This window comes from Epinephelus moara, chromosome 9 (assembly GCF_006386435.1).
Source record: "Epinephelus moara isolate mb chromosome 9, YSFRI_EMoa_1.0, whole genome shotgun sequence".
NCBI classification, from domain to species: Eukaryota; Metazoa; Chordata; class Actinopteri; order Perciformes; family Serranidae; genus Epinephelus; species Epinephelus moara.
Genome location: NC_065514.1, coordinates 7644732 through 7663778, shown reverse-complemented (window position 1 = coordinate 7663778; position 19047 = coordinate 7644732). Strand labels below are relative to the sequence as shown.

Below are 19047 nucleotides of genomic sequence, written 5' to 3'. Positions count from 1 at the left end.
TTTTTTACGTCTTTTAAAAATCATCGTCAGGCCCCAGATGCATGCAGTGGAATCGTTATTGGGTATGGTAATTTATGCATAACTGTAATAACACTTCAATGCTTCGTGACTTTTTATGTAAATGGATCATTCTTACAGAGCTAGAAACCACATCAGACAATTTACTGTTAGATGCCATGATGATGAACTGCAGGGACCATTTGGGGTTATAAAACAGCATATTTGCCTGAACTTTAACATTCAAATGGGATTCATATGATCATATTTTTGTGTTTTGAAGCCAGAACATGGATGCTGTTCTCCATTAAAGAGCTTGTTACCATAATTTCTTGTGAAACTATACATCAGTATGATAGACTGACACACTCATAAATGTTCCTGAATACAGACTAAACTTTCTCTCTGCATTGGAATAACATGTCAAACAGGGAATTCAGTGGCGCTTTATTTCTCTCAGGACTGTAATAACAAAAGTAACCAGAAGGTTGGATGATGGATTGTTGAGAAACTGGGAGCAGACTTTAGTTTAGTTACCGTCTGAATTTTATTTCAGACACTCAACTGTTCTGTCTGGGCCCAGCCGAGTTCCCACAGTGCTTGTTATATTGACAGATAAAGCCAGATAAGGGTCTCTCTCAATACTGAGAAGTCTTAATTCATAAAAGACAAGACGACAAAATGTTTTTGGCCATCTGGCCTTCAACATTAGGTGTTTTTAGACCCCATATAATGTTTGTCATAGTTCCAAGAACCTGCATTTTTAGTGCATTTACTTCATTAAAACAAGGAACAATAGTTCTTAGAACCCCATTTTGAGGGACCTTTTTTTAGCTTGTATACCAGAGTAGGTACACTTCCAGCACAAGAGGAACCTCGAGTGACCTGATTGTACGCTGACTGATCGAACCAATAAGCCACTGGTTTACATTTCAGCGCTCCTACTGATGGTGTGAATGCAAAAGCACCCCCAAAACAAGCTCTTGAAGGTATGTAGTTCTTGGGGGAGCTCCTCATCGGACAGTTCCTCTCAGGGAGTTCTCCGAACCGTTGGTTCGAAAACACCCATTGTGTACTATACAGTACTGATGCCTGAAATAGCGAAAACAGGTGATCCTTTCTAAGGTAATTAATACTTCACCGAATGTAACAAGGTAGATCTTTAAATAACAACCAATCAGCATCTACTTGGAACAAGGCAGAGGTTGGCAAGACTTGCTAGGCCATGACATCTCATCACACAAGACATTCACTCTTAAAACATTTTTCTTAAACAAGTAGAATATCTGTATCAAATTTTAAGTGGCAGTAACTATAAACCAATGAAAAGAAAAACAGATAAAATTGAAATCGCAGGGGGCTGGAGCCTATCCCAGCTGACATTGGGCAAGAGGCAGGGTACGCCCTGGACAGGTCGCCGAACTATCACAGGGCTGAAGGTCCAAAGGTTGTAAAGATATGTTGCAACAAGTTCTCCAAATGAAAGCACAAAATAAGTAATTTGTATCTGCCCTTTACAACCAAAGCATATCTGATCGGTCACCCTCCAGACCTGGTTCAGGATGTGACAACACTATGGTAAAAGGTTTGGATTAGGTCTAGACACAAATATGACTTGGTTAGGGTTAGGGAAACATTGGGTTTGGGTTAGATTTACTTCTTTGTCAAGGTTAGGGGATGTTCATCGCCATGGTTACAGTACTAACCATGTGGTTATGGTCAGGCGATGACTGTGGTCATGGTTAAAAGAAACCAAGTGGTGATAGGAAATGGTGAGCTGAGAGCGGTCCCCAGTGTTACAGTCAGATGTTGTGGTGACATCCATCCACCCATCACTGTCAAGCCTCAAAAATAATGCTCCTGTCATTAATTTCCCTTGCTGCCAGGGGGCTTTATATATGTCATTTTGAGGTGATTTTCCTAAACAACTGATTGTTTATTTCTCTGGAGAACAGTCTTGGATATTGGATGTTGTTGTCTATCCGTCTATCCAAGATATTTTGGCCACGATTCCATCACATTTCATGTTCATATATTTACGGCTCTTTAAAGGAATACCTCAACGCCCAAATGATCATTTGTATATGAATTACTCACCTCACGTTACATTGAATTTGTGATAGAAAACTTTGATTTTCTTGCATGTCTCATGTCAACGAGATCCAAAAATGGAGACAATTCTTAATGAACTTTGTTTGTATTATTGTGTGATTTAGGTATATCCAGACTAATCCTTTAAAAATCTAAAGTTATTATGCATGACAGTTCACATGACAGACAGTTTCAACATAGTTTTGTTGTTGTGAACTGTGGACCCTAATGACTATTCATCAAGAATTCTTCCTGTTTTTGGATTCTTCGTTCACTAGAGGCATGTACAATTCAACAAAACACAGCATTAGGGTGAAGTATTCCTCTAATCCTCTTACAGACTTTGAGATGTTATCAGTCTTATAGTGCAGCTACATTGTGCGCCATGGATCTAATAAACTTGGGCACAACATCAAGTTTGATGTGTGCAGGCTGCACGGTGACAGTGCCTACTGAATTGCAGGCTACGACTTACGATGCAATAGCTTCCCATACTGAGTGTGCAAGGATGCTGCACGGGTTGTCACTTCTCCAACTGTGAAGCACAACATAGAGGGTCACATTATTAAATAACCTAAAGTTTTGTGGGCACTATATACTGCAGTGTGTCTGTGTGCATGTTCGCTGGCTACGGTTGCGCACCTGGCAGCTGCCGTTATTTTCTTCCATGCTTCGTCCTTTACCTGATCGAGGTAAGGCTTGTTTGGGTTTAGCACCAGTGGGTTATTTAATGCTGCATTTCTATTGGTTGGTTAGTCAACACATTCTCACCCTGACCTTGTTACATATTGACGTTTTGGTCATGGACTTTCCACGTCCACATATGACATGCAAGGTACCCCGAGTGTGTTGGTTGTTGACGTTCTAGGACACGGTCTCAAGTTCTCTTCTTTCAAGATACACTTCCGTTTTCACAGGAAATTTAAAGTCTCTTTCAAAATAAAACAACAAACACACGTGGTTGTGTTAGGTAACAAAAGGAAGTGGTTAGGTTTAGGAAAAAAGAACAGGGTTTGGCTTTAGAATCTTATGTGACACGAACTCCGCTCTCTCAAAGGAAGGTTGGTGTTTGTAGGATTCATCCACCACTCCTTCGGCCCGCCCCACTTGGACTCAACTTTCGCCGCGTCTCCCCCTGACGATGTCTGGCGCAATTAAACTATAACGGCAACCGGCCGCGTATCATGCCGACGCTAAAGGACGCTCTTTTTTGTTGATTTCTGACGCTGCAAGTCACTGCCCAAGCACTGGATTTCGACGACTTCGAAGTGAGACTGTGTTCGGTTAGTAGACGTAGATCAAACAGGAGTCTCACAGTGAGATAATCATTCCAAATTTCTGACACTGTCAGAATTTTATCCCAGGCTGTCTTGGATTGCAAGACCATGACAATGGCCATCCTTGAACTGCTCTCACTGTGTGATGTAGGACCACTGTTTTTGAGCCACGATGAAAGACTGCCACGATTCTTTATCCAAAAATATCCAGATCTAAAAGTCGGATTGCCATGACATAATGCCATTACATTTTGGGTACTCCAGCTCTCCTGTCTAGTTTGCACATGATATGCCTCATAATCCGTTCAGAATATTTCCATACAATGACCATAAACCTTTTGATTTCAATGAACGTATGATGATCTGTACCCCATCTTCATGATTTGTTCATTTCAACTTGCATTGTGGGAGCTAATGAGCTTTGCAGTCTCTCATAGCTGCAAGTGGAACAACAACTTAGGGACTGTAGATCTTGTCCTGCAGCTCATCCTGCAAGGGTATTAAATATGTGCTCAGTCATATATTTAAAAGTAGGAGTATGTGTTTGCTCATTTGCAGACAAGAGACGAAGTGTGTGTGTGATTGGGAGACTACAATAATTGAGTGTGTGTGTTAATTAGGCGTATGAATTTACGGATGCAGCCCTGGCGCTGATGCTTGAGTTATGACCTCACTTGAATGTATTCCAGGGTGGTCCTTTCAAAGCCTGTTACACACACACACTCATGCACACCCACACAGATACACACACACTTTCCTCTTTCTTCTCCCTCTCCACACACCCAGACTTTATCACACGTTACTAACAAGCATGAAGAGAGTGTGTCGACACACACTCAAGCACAGTGAGCATTTTGTTCTCTGCCTTTAACACCCGGGGTTCAACACATTGTACACACACACTCCTGAATTTTCCTCTCCCGCTAATGGACACACTAAAATGCTTCGACAACTTAGTCATTCAAACTTTCCCTTTTATAGTGAGCATATACACACACCCAGGTGCAGGAACACAGAAATGTAAAATCCCCCTTCTGTGTCGTCTGTCTTGCTCAATCTTTCCCCTCAACAAGACCCACCCACCAACTGTTGCAAACAAACACACACACATACACACACACACAATGACAGGATCTCTCTCTGCAGGCTCCAAGGGTCTGATGAAAGTGTTGGGAATGTGTACTGAGAGGCCACTGACACTTCCTCCACTTTCTAGTACTGACGACTGGCCTCAGGCATCTGATGCCCCGGTGACTGCCCCCCCGCCCCCCCCCCCCCCGAGACATTTTATAGACATTAACCGCAGATGACAAGCAGTAATAAATGGGCTTTCATCTGCTGTGGTTATTGTAGTAGAGAATCCATCACTGTGGATATGTCCTGCATTAGTGTTGCCGCTGTCGCTCAGCTGCTCCTATCGCTGCTTGTTGATAGCTGACTCTCTCTGGATACAAGTAACGATTACAAACCTCAAAATGACATGTAGGTTTGATATCACCCTCTCTAAAGTAATAAATACAATCACCATAGTAACCAAGAGGAAACAACAAACTCATCGCAAACAGGAAAGGCAGTTCGCAACAGTTGGTTTCTAGAACACCGTCCTGTGCTACTTTCGGACCTCATCAAGAAACACAGCGCATATGAAGGCATAAAGATTTATTCCAATAACTTTTTCATGTATTATCTGATAATTAAAAGTCATTTCCTTGAAGGATATACATTCACATTGTTTAAGTGTGTCTTAAAACAATGCTCGCATGCCCATATGTACATTGGAACAGTTTTTACTTGCTGCAATTGTTTCTCATGTTCATACTCGCCATTACAAGATCCACCATCCTCATTCCTTGCACACACATATAAATATAGTTATATATACTTATATTTGAAGTTAATTTGAGCAGTTTAAGTTATAGCCTTTAGCAGGAACTTCCATTTTTGTTCTTTCTAAACAATTTTGAGGGATAGCAACACATTTTATTGTCAAATTTTTACGTTTAGATACAGGAAATGGTCAAACAACCCAAGGCAAACAAGCAACAGACACACTGAATATGCTTGTCTGTAAGCCATTTTCAATATGCTACAGTCAGGTATTTGAAGAGAGCAGGTAAAGGACAGACACATAAAATTAACAATAGGCCTGTCTTTGAGATAGTCAATGAATGGACCCTGTACACTCAAAAATCGTCTGGATACTTTAGTGTTCTGGCGTACAGCAGTTTTCTCTCCATTTGTATCATTCTGATCATTTTGTTGAGCAATTTCTGAAAACAAGAGGGTGTTGGCGATTTCCCGCTGGTTAGAATCATCCTCTTGGCGGTGACGACTCTATGCATCAATGCCAATTACTCCTCAGATGTATAGTTCAAAACAGACTCCGAGCATCTGAACAGTGCCAGCTCAGGATTGGGGGAAAATTCTTTCCATTGACATTGGAGAACCTCCGAAATATTTCACACCAAAATTTGTGTAATTGAAGACAGGGCCAGAGAAGATGTGTTTAAGAGCCCTGTGCAGCTTTGCATCTGTCACATAGTGGGGAAACAGATGGATGAATTCGGAAATCGAGCAGTGGAGTCTGTGGATGGCTTTGTGCTGAATCACTTCAATCGAGCAAGTTTGAATTCTAGATAAGCCTTTATTCCAGATGTTGTCAGCAGTGTTGGGCTTGTTACTCTAAAAATGGAATAGAGCACTCATTACTTGTTACTCTTTCAAAAGTAATAATATTAATTTACTTATTACTCCCTGCCAACAGCAGTTTGTTGCACTACTTACTTTTATATTACACCCCATAAAACTGTTAATGCATATCTCCCCAAAATTCAGATGTGTGAATATTAGGGTAACTGCCATTAATATAAGTGTAGCTAAGCTAGCTGAATCACTTGCAAATTATATATTTTTTTTTTTACCTGGGGATCTTCTGTTGCCTATGACCTGTATTTTCCCAAGGCTCTGCCTGGAAGACAGAGAGTCACTCATGGAGCAACATTTCATCCTCCGCAATCCAGTCACAAGCTTCATTACTTGTTTTAGCATGCAGCTGCCCACGATTAAAATCCAGTTTTGGTTGTTTAGCCAGTGTAGCGCTACAGCCGACCTCCACGGCCGAGGAGGGCTCACCTTTGGTGGGGTGTATTTCCTGGAGCTTCATGTTGCTGCGCTGTCGGTCGTAGCTGGTGTTTCAGAGCATTTGAGGACGTGTTTTCTGCAGTGGAAAGAGTTTTAGTGCGACTACCTGCAGCAACAGTGTTCTTGTCATCCTTTCTCCCAACAAATCAAAGTAATGGGAATATTTCCAGCCACATGGGTAAGGGTAAGCGTTTCCATCTTGTGATGTCCCTGCGCCGACAATTATGAAAATGAGTCCACTGATGTGATGTTCCATTTAAAGTATTGTATAACTAGTTGTTTGGTTTTGGGGCAACTGTAATATTATTACTAAAATGTTATTAGTGATTACTTAAACTGATCATTATTGGAAAAAGTAATATTATTACTGTAACGCTGCCCAACACTGGTTGTCAGACACCTCAGGATTCAGTTCATTGGACCAGGCTTCTTTCAGATAGTTAGTGGATACTGAAATTGTCAATAGACATAGAAATGTGGATATCAGGTGTTTGGAGTCTGCAGGAAGCTGCAGGAGCTTGAACAGGAAAATCTGTGGCATGGTTTCATAATTTGAAATTTTGACTTAGAGTCTAATTGGGGCGTCGATGGCTTAGTGGTTAGAGCAGGCGCCCCATGCACAGAGGCCCAGTCCTTGCTGCAGCTGCCTGGGCTCAACTCCGGCTTGCGGCCCTTTGCTGCATGTCATTCCCTCTTTCTCCAACCAACAACCAATAAAAAATCAGAGTCTAATTTGGATATAGTGGGGGAAAAAAAGGGAATCTGGGATGTTGAAATTAATTTTCAACTGATTAAATGATTCAAATGTTTTGCCTTTAGGTCACCAAAGGTCACAATTCCCCTGTGCAGTGAGACAGCAAACGCCCCATTCATCTGAGATGGCAAAAAGGAATGGTTGTGACTCACAGGAGTGTTGATAACAGGAGTAATGATCACAGCAAACACTTTGTCAGTTTGAGCATTATTATTTTATGTGGTCTTCTATAAAAAAAAAAATATTTAAAAAAACCCAGTCTAGATTTCTGTGCTCCTGGTGCAAAGCATGAGCCATGAATCAAACATAAACATACAGTAAAACGTCATGAGAAAAATGCGGCCCTGTTATAGTGATTACTGGCCAGTGTTTATTTTTGACATGTCTCAGAAATCAACGGGCAGAAATTAAGCAGATACATCCGGCTTGTCTGGAACAGCGCAGTACGAGCAATAATTCAATACAGCTAATAGAATGTACCGTCGCTGTTTCAGTGAATGAAATAACATTTTACAGCCACTCCAAGCAAACATGGCTGCAGACGGAGTCCCTTATCGGCCCGCCTCAGGAAATTGGACATATAAACAGAGCCCTGAAAACCGTTTATTTAATTGATTAGGACTTCCTTTATACTGTTATTGGTGCACTGCCATGCCTAATACACACCCGATTTGGCTAAGGAATATAAAGATGTTGCACACTGCCAATAGTCTGAGCCAGTCTGCTGTATAGTTGATGTAAAGTATTGCCTTTGGCGTGGATTATGTCTAAAAAATGGGCTAAATTTAGACTTTATAGCGAGGCGTTCTATGGAACAAAAGCAGTCAGTAGCTAAATCATGGCTTATTGCTACCGGCAAAAGTAAGCCATTACATTATGTAACATGTCTTGTACATCATGACTGTCAAAACAGTATATTACCGGTGAGATTTAGAGCTCCCGAGCAGTCGAGGGTGCAGGAGTTGGAAAATATTCTTGGCAAACTTCAGCTTTCGTAGCTTTCAACACTGCCTCATTTCTCAGGAGTATCCCTTATTTTTCATGTGAATTTCTGCGGAGGTGAAGGTTGTGATAGTTTTTCCGACGTCGCCGATTAGTCCAAGACGAGGGAAGAAAAAAATCTGTCATGTTTGCAGTGCAGCTTTGGCAGTTTTTGCTGTGTCACTGCAGAGAGAAACGAGGGCCTAGAGGGTTTGGATATTAGAAGGTAGATCAAGAGAGACTGATTTCCAAAAAAACACTGGGCTTTGACGCAGAAGTTTTAATACTCTTTCTTTCATTCCCTGTCCCTGACGCTCTTCTCTCTCTTTGTCTCTGTCTTACCTAAACACACACACACACACGCACACAAACTCCAGCCCTGAGGTCCTGTTTCTGGTCGTGGGTGTATGAGAGAGACTAGCCAGCATCTGTGTGGGACTGGAGCTTATTACACACACATGTTCCTGTGAGCATTGTTTACGTATGTGTGTGTGTGTGTGTGTGTGTGTGTGTGTGTGTGTGTGTGTGTGTGTGTGTGTGTGTGTGATTTGACTCTGAGCATCATGTTGCTGCTTAGTTTCTCTGTTTCCTCAAATGCGCCTTTTTTTTTTTTTTTTTGCAAAAGCAGGAACACTCATAAAATTCCACCAGATGGAAAAAACATGTTACCGCTTCATATCACACTGGGGTTTATTCACACAGCACACATAGATACATACACGGCTGCACACATGTAGCAGGCGAGCATGCAGACACACACACACACACACACACCACCCTTGTGTAGTGTTGCTGTAAACTGTGACTTGTGGACAATACAAGTGTTGTTTCTAACAATCGTTTTTAGAGCTTTTGCTCTTATAAAGCTGTCGTTCACGCCTTTACGATGGCTGTTTTCTTTATGTAAACTCTTGTTGCACCCCACACCCACACACACACACACACACAGGACAACTAATCATGTTGAGTCTAAATCCAAAGGGGATTTGTTTTTCCTAAAGCGCTGCTTTGTGTTGAGTGTTGCAAAAGAGGAATATATGCATTTTTTAAGAATATATGGATTAACTCATTCCTGACAGAGGCATAAAAGTAGGACATGTGCTCAGGAAAACGGACACAGAGGCCGCTCTGTTTAGTGTGGACATATGTGTCATAAATCCGTGTAAATACATGCAATGCAAACACTGTTTTCGGAATTCATTAATCCAAATTTTTATGGTAAGGTACAAGTTCTGCTGTATCATAGCCAGCTGATGGATTGATGGTTTTGACTGTTGATTTCTACACGTGAGCACGCACAAATAATTATCGGTGTCCTCCCAATATAGATGTATAAATGTTCACACACATATACGCACACACGTACATACACACATATTCTTGTACTTGAGTCTTTGTGAGGACCCTTGTTGACATACTGCATTCCCTAGTCCAGGGGTAGGCAACCTGTGTGGTTCTGGAGCCACATGGGGCTCTTTAGTCTCTCTCCAGTGGCTCTGTGTGGCTTTTACAAAATATGATATGGAAATGAAGTTATTTTTAAAAATGTTTTATTGCTGTAGGCCTACAGTGATTCCTACATACTCCAGTTATAAAAATTCAACTAAAGTGTTCGTCATACGACTACGACTTGGTGCCTTCTCCTACATTTTGGTGAACCTTAATAGTGGGGGCTAGTTAGAGGTGCAAGCTATTGATTACAAGTTCAAAAAAGAAAAAGTCTCAGAGGAAAACAGAGACCTTAATAGTAAGTGGACTGATTTATTTGCTTTCACTGCCAATGCTGCAACATTTAAGTACCAAATAATCATAAGTAGCCCACTGCAGAGGAGCCACCTTGTGCTTAAACATATTAATGAATGCTCATTGACAGGCTTATTTAGACCTAAGGGGCTGTATTACCTTTATTATAAAGCACAAATATGTATTGCAGCTTCAGACAAATTAAAAAAGGATGATAGTAAAGTAAGGTTCATAGTAAAGGTTGCTGACCCCTGCCTTAGCCCTTTACCTTAACCTTAATCATCACAGCTAAATGCTCAGGGCACCAGACTATCACAGTGCTGACACATAGAGACAGACAACCATTCACACTCACATTCACACCTACGGGCAATTTAGAGTCACCAATAAACCTGCATGTCTTTGGACTGTGGGAGGAAGCTGGAGTACCCTGAGAAAACCCACGCTGACACGGGGAGAACATGCAAACTCCGCACAGAAGGGCTCCCCCACCTCAGGGTTTGGCCCCCCACCCAAGGTTTAAAGCAGGAACCCTCTTGCTGTGAGGCAACAATGCTAATCTCTGCACGTCATAGATAGCTTGGCAGTGTTGGGGTACATTTAGAGCCAATCTCTTTGGTTTTTAGGTTTCATTTTTGCTGTGATATGATCAGATTGGATTTCCATGTGTGCCAGACTGTGCCTGAACAATATGGTTCATTGCCATTGGAGGAAAACAATCAAACATTGCCTACTGATAAAATCTTTTCTGTGACATGGTTGTATTGGTATTGTTTTGAGACAGTGAGCAGTGTTACAGATCAGTGCTTGTGAAAAATAAATGACATTTTCAGTACCTCCACATACACAGATTACAGATTACAGGGCAAACACTGAACCTCTTGTAATGTCTCTAACGTGTTATCTCCTTTCAGAAAGCACCACTGCCACCATGGATGACGAACAGTGCTACTACAACGAGACCATCGCCTTCTTCTACAACCGCAGCGGCAAGTACCTTGCTACTGACTGGAACACTGTCAGCAGGCTGGTGATGGGCCTGGGCATCACCGTGTGCATCTTCATCATGCTCGCCAACCTTCTGGTGATGATCGCCATCTACGTCAACAGGAGATTCCACTTCCCCATCTACTACCTGATGGCCAACCTGGCAGCTGCTGACTTCTTCGCCGGCCTGGCCTACTTCTACTTGATGTTCAACACGGGACCCAACACGCGGCGCCTCACTGTTTCCACGTGGCTGCTGCGCCAGGGCTTGATCGACACCAGCCTAACGGCGTCCGTGGCCAACTTACTGGCCATCGCCATCGAGCGCCACATCACCGTGTTCCGCATGCAGCTACACACACGGATGAGTAACCGGCGTGTGGTGGTGGTGATTGTCATAATCTGGACCATGTCCATAGTCATGGGGGCCATCCCCAGCGTGGGGTGGAACTGTATCTGTAGCATTAAGTCTTGCTCCAACATGGCGCCGCTTTACAGCAACTCCTACCTGGTCTTCTGGGCAGTGTTTAACCTAGTGACTTTTGTCGTCATGGTGACGCTATATGCCCACATCTTTGTGTATGTGCGCCAGAGGACCATGAGGATGTCGCGGCACAGCTCTGGACCTCGACGCAACCGAGATACGATGATGTCTCTGCTGAAAACCGTGGTGATTGTACTGGGTAAGGAAGAGATCTAATGTTTTCTTTATAATCTATCTATCTATCTAGCTGTTGTATCTCTATCTAGCAAGCTACATACACTGTGCATATCTAGTGCTCTATCTCTGTAGCAGTGAGTGCGACAGTTGGCATCAGCAGCAGCAGAACAATGAATCTGTTGATGGGTCCGTCTGTGAGGCTGTATCATTCAGCACAAACACAGTGTCTGCCTAGCACGAGTGTAAGCCTCAAATACATCATCTCAGCCAACCCTGTCCCCTTACAAATTCCGTTAATGTGCTGTGATTCTGCATGAGCAGTTGAATATGTTCTGTTAAACAACTGCATTTTATTTTGCTGATGCCAAAATGTGGATATGAGTAGCTACAATGTCTAGAGGATGCAGTCTTCAGTGAAGAAGTGGAATAGATAGAAAGATTGCCGCCATAGAACTTTGGTAGCAAAATCCTTTTCTTTGTTTCCTGGAGCAAATGAAGGAAGATGGAACGGATGCCCACTTCTGCAAATTTGGCGGGAAGGTACCTGAAAAGGTTTAGGAGAGATAGGAGTAAGATAAGAAAGGAGCCTGCAGATAATTTTCATGACATCCCTTTACAAGCCTTTAAATGTGTTGGCTTTAACTATGGGTCGATGATGAGACTAAAGGCCCCTGGGCACAGATATGAAAAGGGCCCCACCACCTGTGCTACAGACGAACAAGACACATAGACTCTGTGGAGGTTTTGTGTCTCTTTGTGGTCATTGTGTGTCTCTCTGAGGTCATTTTGTGTCTTTTTTGGTCGTTTTCTGCCACTCTGTAGAAATTTTGTGCCTCTTTGTAGTTGTTTGTGTCTTTTTGAGGTAATTTTGTGTCTTTTTTGGTCGTTTTCTGCCTCTTTGTGGTTGTGTGTCTTCCTAGTTGTTTTGTGTCTCCTTGTAGTTGTTCGGGTCTTTCTGAGGTAATTTTGTGTCATTTTTTGGACACTTTGTAGGAATTTTTTGTCTGTTTGTGGTTGTTTGGCCATGGTTGTAGATATTTTCTGTCTCTATGCAGTTCCTTTGCATCTCTTTGTTATCATTTCGTGTCTACTTGTTGTTTTGTTTCTTTTGTAGTTGTTTGGGTCTCACTGAAGTACGTTTGTGTCTTATTTATTATTATTATTCTTTGTTAGGTAATTTTATGCTTTTTTTGGTTGTTTTTTGCTGCTTTGTCGTAATTTTGTGTCTGTTTGGAGTTGTTTTGTGTCACTTTGTGGTTGTTTGGCCATGTTTGTAGTTATTTTGTGTCTGTTTGCAGTTCCTCTGCATCTCTTGTGGTCTTTTTGTGTTTCCGATGTAATTTTGTGTCTTATTGAGGCAATTTTGTCTCTTTTTTTGGCTGTTCTCTTTCGCTTAGTAGTAATTATGTGCCTCCTTGTGGTTTCTTTTGTGTCTTTGTGGTTGTCTTGTGCCTCCTTGTAGTTATTTAGATCTTTTGAGGTGATATTGTGTCTTTTTTGGTCATGTTTTGATGCATTGTAATAATCTTTGTCTCTTTGCAGCTTCTTTGCATCTCTTTGTGCGCCTTTTGAGTCTCTTTCTGGTCAGTACATGTTAATTTGAGTAACATTTTGCAGATGAAGGCCCAGGGGCCCCTGACACTGTTGGCCCCTGGGCTTGTGCACTGTAGGCCTGTTTAGTAATCCATCCCTGGCCACAATACAGTGCACTCAAGTCTAAGGTAAACTGTGCATTAGGGCATTAACAGAAAAGTTGATTTGTCGACATGTCGATGTCAGTGGCACAAGTCGACAACCCCCAGGAGGAGTCGACAAGTCGTATGTTTTTTCCCTCTCTCTCTCTGTGTGCTTGTGTACGGAATGCAATCGCTGCCTCTGATTGGCTTAAGCTGATACTTTATCCTTGACTTAACCAATAGTCATAGTCACTTCATAAAAAGGGCGGTAACGTTACTTGGCGCGTAGAGAGGAAATTAACACAAGACCACAACAAGACAAGAGACATGGCTGCAGAGAACGTAGAAGGTGATAGGCCTGAGAAAACGCCTGAAGGCCCGAACATACTCGGGCGGAACGTACGCGGAACGGACTCCGCGGAGGTCCACGCGTACTCAAAGCAGACGTCTACAAGCCCTGTGCGCGCAAAGCTCAGATTTTACGACGCAGACTCCGCTCCGCGCACCAGTGACTGCTCGGCATGTATTTTTCACATCGCAGGGATTTTTCAGGGACACTTTTACAGGAAACTACAACGCGGAAGTGCGCTTGACTATGAAAGCCCGAATGACTGCGGACATTCCTCGCGGAGTCCGCTTCACTAATAGTACGCCCAAGTATGTTCGGGCCTTGAGAGCGACAGACACACATAACATGTGTGGAGATACTTCACTTTCCTCCGCCGTGTCAATGTGATGACGTCATCAAATGACTTGTCGACTCGACTTAGACTTTCTTGACAGATAAGTCAACCTGAAAAAAAATCAAAGTCGTTAATGCCCTACTGTGCATAGATACTTGGGGTATTATCAGTATTCACTGATGCAAAATTAGAATCCAAAATGTGGCGTCTGACCATGACTACATTTAATAGCAGCTTGATATCACATTAGGAGTTTTTAAATCTTCAAATGAACAGATTCTAAGCTGCAAAAAACACCCCTCCAATGAAATTCAAGTTTTTAACCTTGGTAACATGTCCATATGGTGTTTTTATTCTATAAGACATATCACAAGCAAAAAAAAAAGCAGTCAACACCATGGCTGAGCCTCTCCGCCTTGAAACTGCAGTGTACAAGTAACAGTGTTAAAAACACAAATTCAGACAGCCAGGTTTTCATAAGCCACATATCTAAGGAATCAATCCCGTCAACTTCCAAAACCAGGTGGCTCAGAGGAGAAGCCAGGTGTAGCTCGGTATAAGTATTTTGCCAATTAGTATTCACTCTACTGCCAGACCTGGCGATAGGGAGCAAGGTTTATCCAACACATGCTAATAAAGAAAACAAACGCACATCAAGGGTTGTAGTGAGGCGTTGATAACTTGCAGTAGGCTTGAAATTGGGAAACAAGTACACTCTTTGGCTCTATATGGATCTCTCTTTTATTCAGATGATGTTTCAGCCCTCAGGCCCTCTTCAAGATCAGTTATCATAGTCAGACGCAGCTGTTATACAGGCCACACCCAAGTCACACAACTGATAGTGATGAGGTAATCAGGCTTCAACTTTAGGGTGAGCAAGTTAAAATCTTGAAACAAAACAGTTACAGGAGCCACAGCCAATGAATTACTTCAAATCAAATGACAGCAGCCACCATATCTCACGCCAGATATCAGTTTAACATGCAATTTTTTAGAATCAGAAATACTCTGATGTAAAGAATAGAGAATTATAAGAAGTAAGAATAAAGTGTGTAAATATAGAGCAATGAATAAAATAAAGATAAACGAAATGTGCATTAAAATAAAATGTGCGTTATGCTACCATGTTTAACACTAGTCCCTGAGATATATCAAGTAAAATATTAAATAAAATAACTGTGCTGATGCTGTAAGTGTTAAAAATTAACTACAACATATACATCAGTAGAATAAACAACAATAGAATATGAGTAAACATAAGAAATATGTAGTTATGTGTATCGTATGTTGAATTAATGTATACATTCAAGAGGTGGAAAATATTGCACAGTTCAATACTTGCACAGAAGTATTTAAAAATGTTAAAATACAACTTTAAATATCCAATAAGCAGAGGTACTTTTCAAAAAAAGCATTTCAAGTCATAGTTTATATTCAGTCCATGAGGTGACAGGGTTCTCAGACGATGGATCCAACTGTGTTCCCTCCTGGAAAGTAAAACGGTTTTAAATTGTCGAAGGCCTCTTGATTGTGTTTTGCTCTCCCTGATGCATTATTACCTAATGAGTATCAGCTGTGTGAGCAGGGTGTGGCCTGTATAACCAGTGAGAGTACTTGTGTCTCACTTTGCTTGTTGGAAGTATTGTCTAAATAAAAGAGAAATGCACATGGAGCCAGAGTGTGCAACACATATCTGACATTAGCAACACATTGGTAGCTGTTTGGGAACCAACTGAAGTCAAAGGCATGTGCTATCTCTTACCATTAGGCTTCTAACATTGAGTAAAGAGTGAGGCTTGAGCTGCAGGTGAGCAGCCGGTGGAGATAGATGTGGGACTAGTTTACATCCAAATTCCAGAAACATCATCCAGTGTAGTATTTTATTATCCTATGCTCCAGTTATTGGTTGTTGTTAACACATTAATGCAGCCCAAGCCTCTCTTCGCATGAAACAGCGTCTGTTTTATTTTCAAGCCGAGCTGTGTGTGTGCAGCCTGACAGTTTTATGTTTAAGCATTCAGCTGAGAGACGTTTCCCACCATGCAAGTCTCCAGGCCTCTTCGGCGGTTTGCAATAAATGGAAGCATTGCTGTTTTGTACATTATAACAGTGGCACACTAACTCAGCGTCGTGTGTGGAGCAAGTCGGAGTGCGTGCATTGTGGGAAAAGTACTTCTTACTGCCTGGGAGCAGGATGTGTTGGTCCTAGACAAAACATACCAAAGGATTGTGTGTGATTTGTCTCCTATGTGCTGTGTTATCTCATCCTGTTGCCTCTGTTGTCTTTACTCCAGACTTAATTCAAAGCAGTGGACAGCAGCAATGTGCTCTGCAGCCTACAGTATTTATGAAAACTGCAGGACGACGAGATGCTTTGTTTGGTTCTACTTACCCTGTTGTTTTGCAGAGAAGCACTTCTGAGTCCAGTCTAGAAACACTTCTGTGCCTCTTAATGGCCACAGAGTGCAGAGAGACAGGCTGACTGTGAAGTAAATAAACAGATTAATAAGCATAAGAGAGAAGTATGAAAGTCCTTGTGTCATTTCAGCTCCTCCTTCTCCTCGTAGTCAGTGTCCCATATACAACTGCAGAGAGAAGTCTGAGTCATCCAATAACACTTGCTACTATCGCTGAAAAATACCCCTATAAATAAATGCAAACAGGTTCCAAATGCTGGTGACTTCATCCCGAAACGGCAGAGGATTCCTTGGAAATAAACAATATACGCCCTGTCGCAAGAGTTGCTCAACAAAAGTTTTACTCTATCTGCAGATGGATCTGGAAATGGAAGGGTTTTTATGTAAACACAAACTGCTCTGCGACATACTGAAGAAGTGGAATCACCTACGCTAAGTGAATGAACTACTGCTGCTCTTTGGCTTAACTTCAACCTTTTTTTAAAAAAGATCATGAACAAAGCATGTGCACAGGGACATATTTTTACTGAGTTGGATAATGTAAATGTGAGCGCATGACTGTGTGTGCACATTCTTACCCGGGAGTGAACGTTACATGAAAACTGCTCAGACCTACCTACATCAGTGGTCCCATCAGCCGTTACTCCAAATAATGTTGGCTCTCTTGCCTCAGTTTCTCTCTGGACTGCATGTGCCAAAAGTTCTAATGTTTCATTTTATAATGGTGTCGGACATTCAGTTGTCAGCTTCTTGTTCACACTTCGTATTTGTTTTTTTGTTTTTTTTACTTGTGCAACAAAAGCATGTGCTTAGGTTTTCAAAAAAACATAATTTGGCTTAACATTGGCAGAGTCAGTAAACAGCGGGCTCGTAGGTGAAAGCCCAGGGTTTGTTGGACCCATCCACCTCCCCTCCCACTCACCCTATCAGGACTTTCCAGCTCCATCTTACATTATTACCAGTGGCGTTTCAAACTGATGCCATCCGGCGGCGATATAAATGGACGCACATTTACCTCTGTGAAAAATACCTTTTTGCATTGGTGTCTGATGCTAAAATCACTGACAAAGCGGCTGTTTTGACGACTTGAGAATAAAGGCCTTTGCACATGAGTCCATTTTTTTCAGATGTGTTTTTTTAATCTGCCATCTGGAAAAACAGCATTACACGCAGAAACCTTGCACACTAAGACCGGTGCCTTCTAGTCTTCTAGTCGTTGTGAAAATTGGCAATAAGTGACAAAATTAAAAGACGAATTTCCTCCATTGCTTCTCCACTGAAGTTACCACTTCCTCTCTGTCTTTAATTTGGCACTGCAGTTGCATGAAGGGGCAGAGCTGTCCTCCACATTCTGTGTGCGGTCCACATCCTCCACTTCATCATCATCATCATCTACCCGAGTATTACTATCTGACCTGTTGAAAGTGAGCTATCTGAGTTGTGAAATGATTCTGTGCTACCCATTCCTCTATCTTGCCGCGGCTGTGTCCTGCCGCCACATTTTCTTCACTGATTGTTGGTCAAACGTCTCTCAAGGCACTGACGGATGTGCAAAGCGCAAAAATCTAACCTGTTTGGAAAATTTTGATGACGGATGAAAGTTTCAGAGTCAGTGCGCAAACGTGATTGACACAACGTGAAGTCTCAATGTAAGAATGGGTTGGTAACCCACAAGTAAGATAACTGTCCTTGCTATTCTTTGGTCTTTCTTAGCATTTTTAGCCTGTCTGCGCTAATGGTTAGCTCCCGATGCTACTGCAAATCTCTGACCCCAACCCCCTGTTGAGAAATTAATTAAATTTGCACATTTTTTCCATTATGTTTTCTCACAGGCACCTTAAATGCTGTTCAAAAGTCAGGTGTTGTTCCAGCCCTCTTAAATAGGGGGTGCTGCAGCACCGAAAGCACCCATCTTCCAGTGCCCATGCAACAAATTGTGCTAAACTGACCCCTGTTTTGTATTTTCATTACAATATACCAGTGTGAACAAGGACTGTGAACACAGCTATAATATGGTAAAATATATTTTATGCCTCAGCAGAGCTACGTGATCATGAGCAGGTAAAAGCAGTTTCACTATACTTATCACAGCTCAACAAATCTCAGAATTATTCATTTGAATCTTTATTGTTTTAAGCCCCTGAACACATCACATATGTTTCTTTTTACCAATGCCAAGGCCTTACTGGGAAACTAAGTCTTTTGAGCAAGGGTGTGATGTGTTTTGGTTCAGTCTGGAATCCACTCCTGTTTCTGAGTGAGGTCACTTTTAAGCACCGAGGAGGATAGAAAATACCGCTCTGTGTTGCTGTATTGAAAGAAGGGAGTTAGTTTCTAGTTTCAAGTGGATTTACAGCACAATCGCTTATTCACATCTCTTGGACACTTATCTCCTGTTTCATTTTGATGAGATCCCTCTTTGTCTGTTTTTGTCTTACACTGGCCAAAGTTAAACAAAAAAGGTCATGCGTCTCTGGTGGAGTTAGAGTTGCCATTGAGTACTGGGGTTTGATTATGTGTGACTTCTTCAGGGAAGGTTAGGATGAGTTCAGCCTTTGCCGCTTGACGAGAAAGTAAACCCCACAGCTATTCCTCGTCCAGGTTCTCCCATCTGCTGAGCAGATGATGATGATAAGTGT

The 19047-nt window shown here is 42.0% G+C and overlaps 1 protein-coding gene across 1 annotated transcript in view; it reads left to right on the top strand.

Moving 5' to 3' along the window:
- The window catches only part of lpar1 (lysophosphatidic acid receptor 1), a 58323-nt gene that overhangs the window by 20749 nt on the left and 18527 nt on the right, over positions 1–19047 (top strand). Inside the window, exon 2 of the mRNA XM_050053275.1 lies at positions 10899–11654. Within this exon, the coding sequence (XP_049909232.1) occupies positions 10916–11654 (739 nt within the window). The 5' untranslated portion in view covers positions 10899–10915. The remainder of the gene's footprint in view (positions 1–10898; positions 11655–19047) is intronic.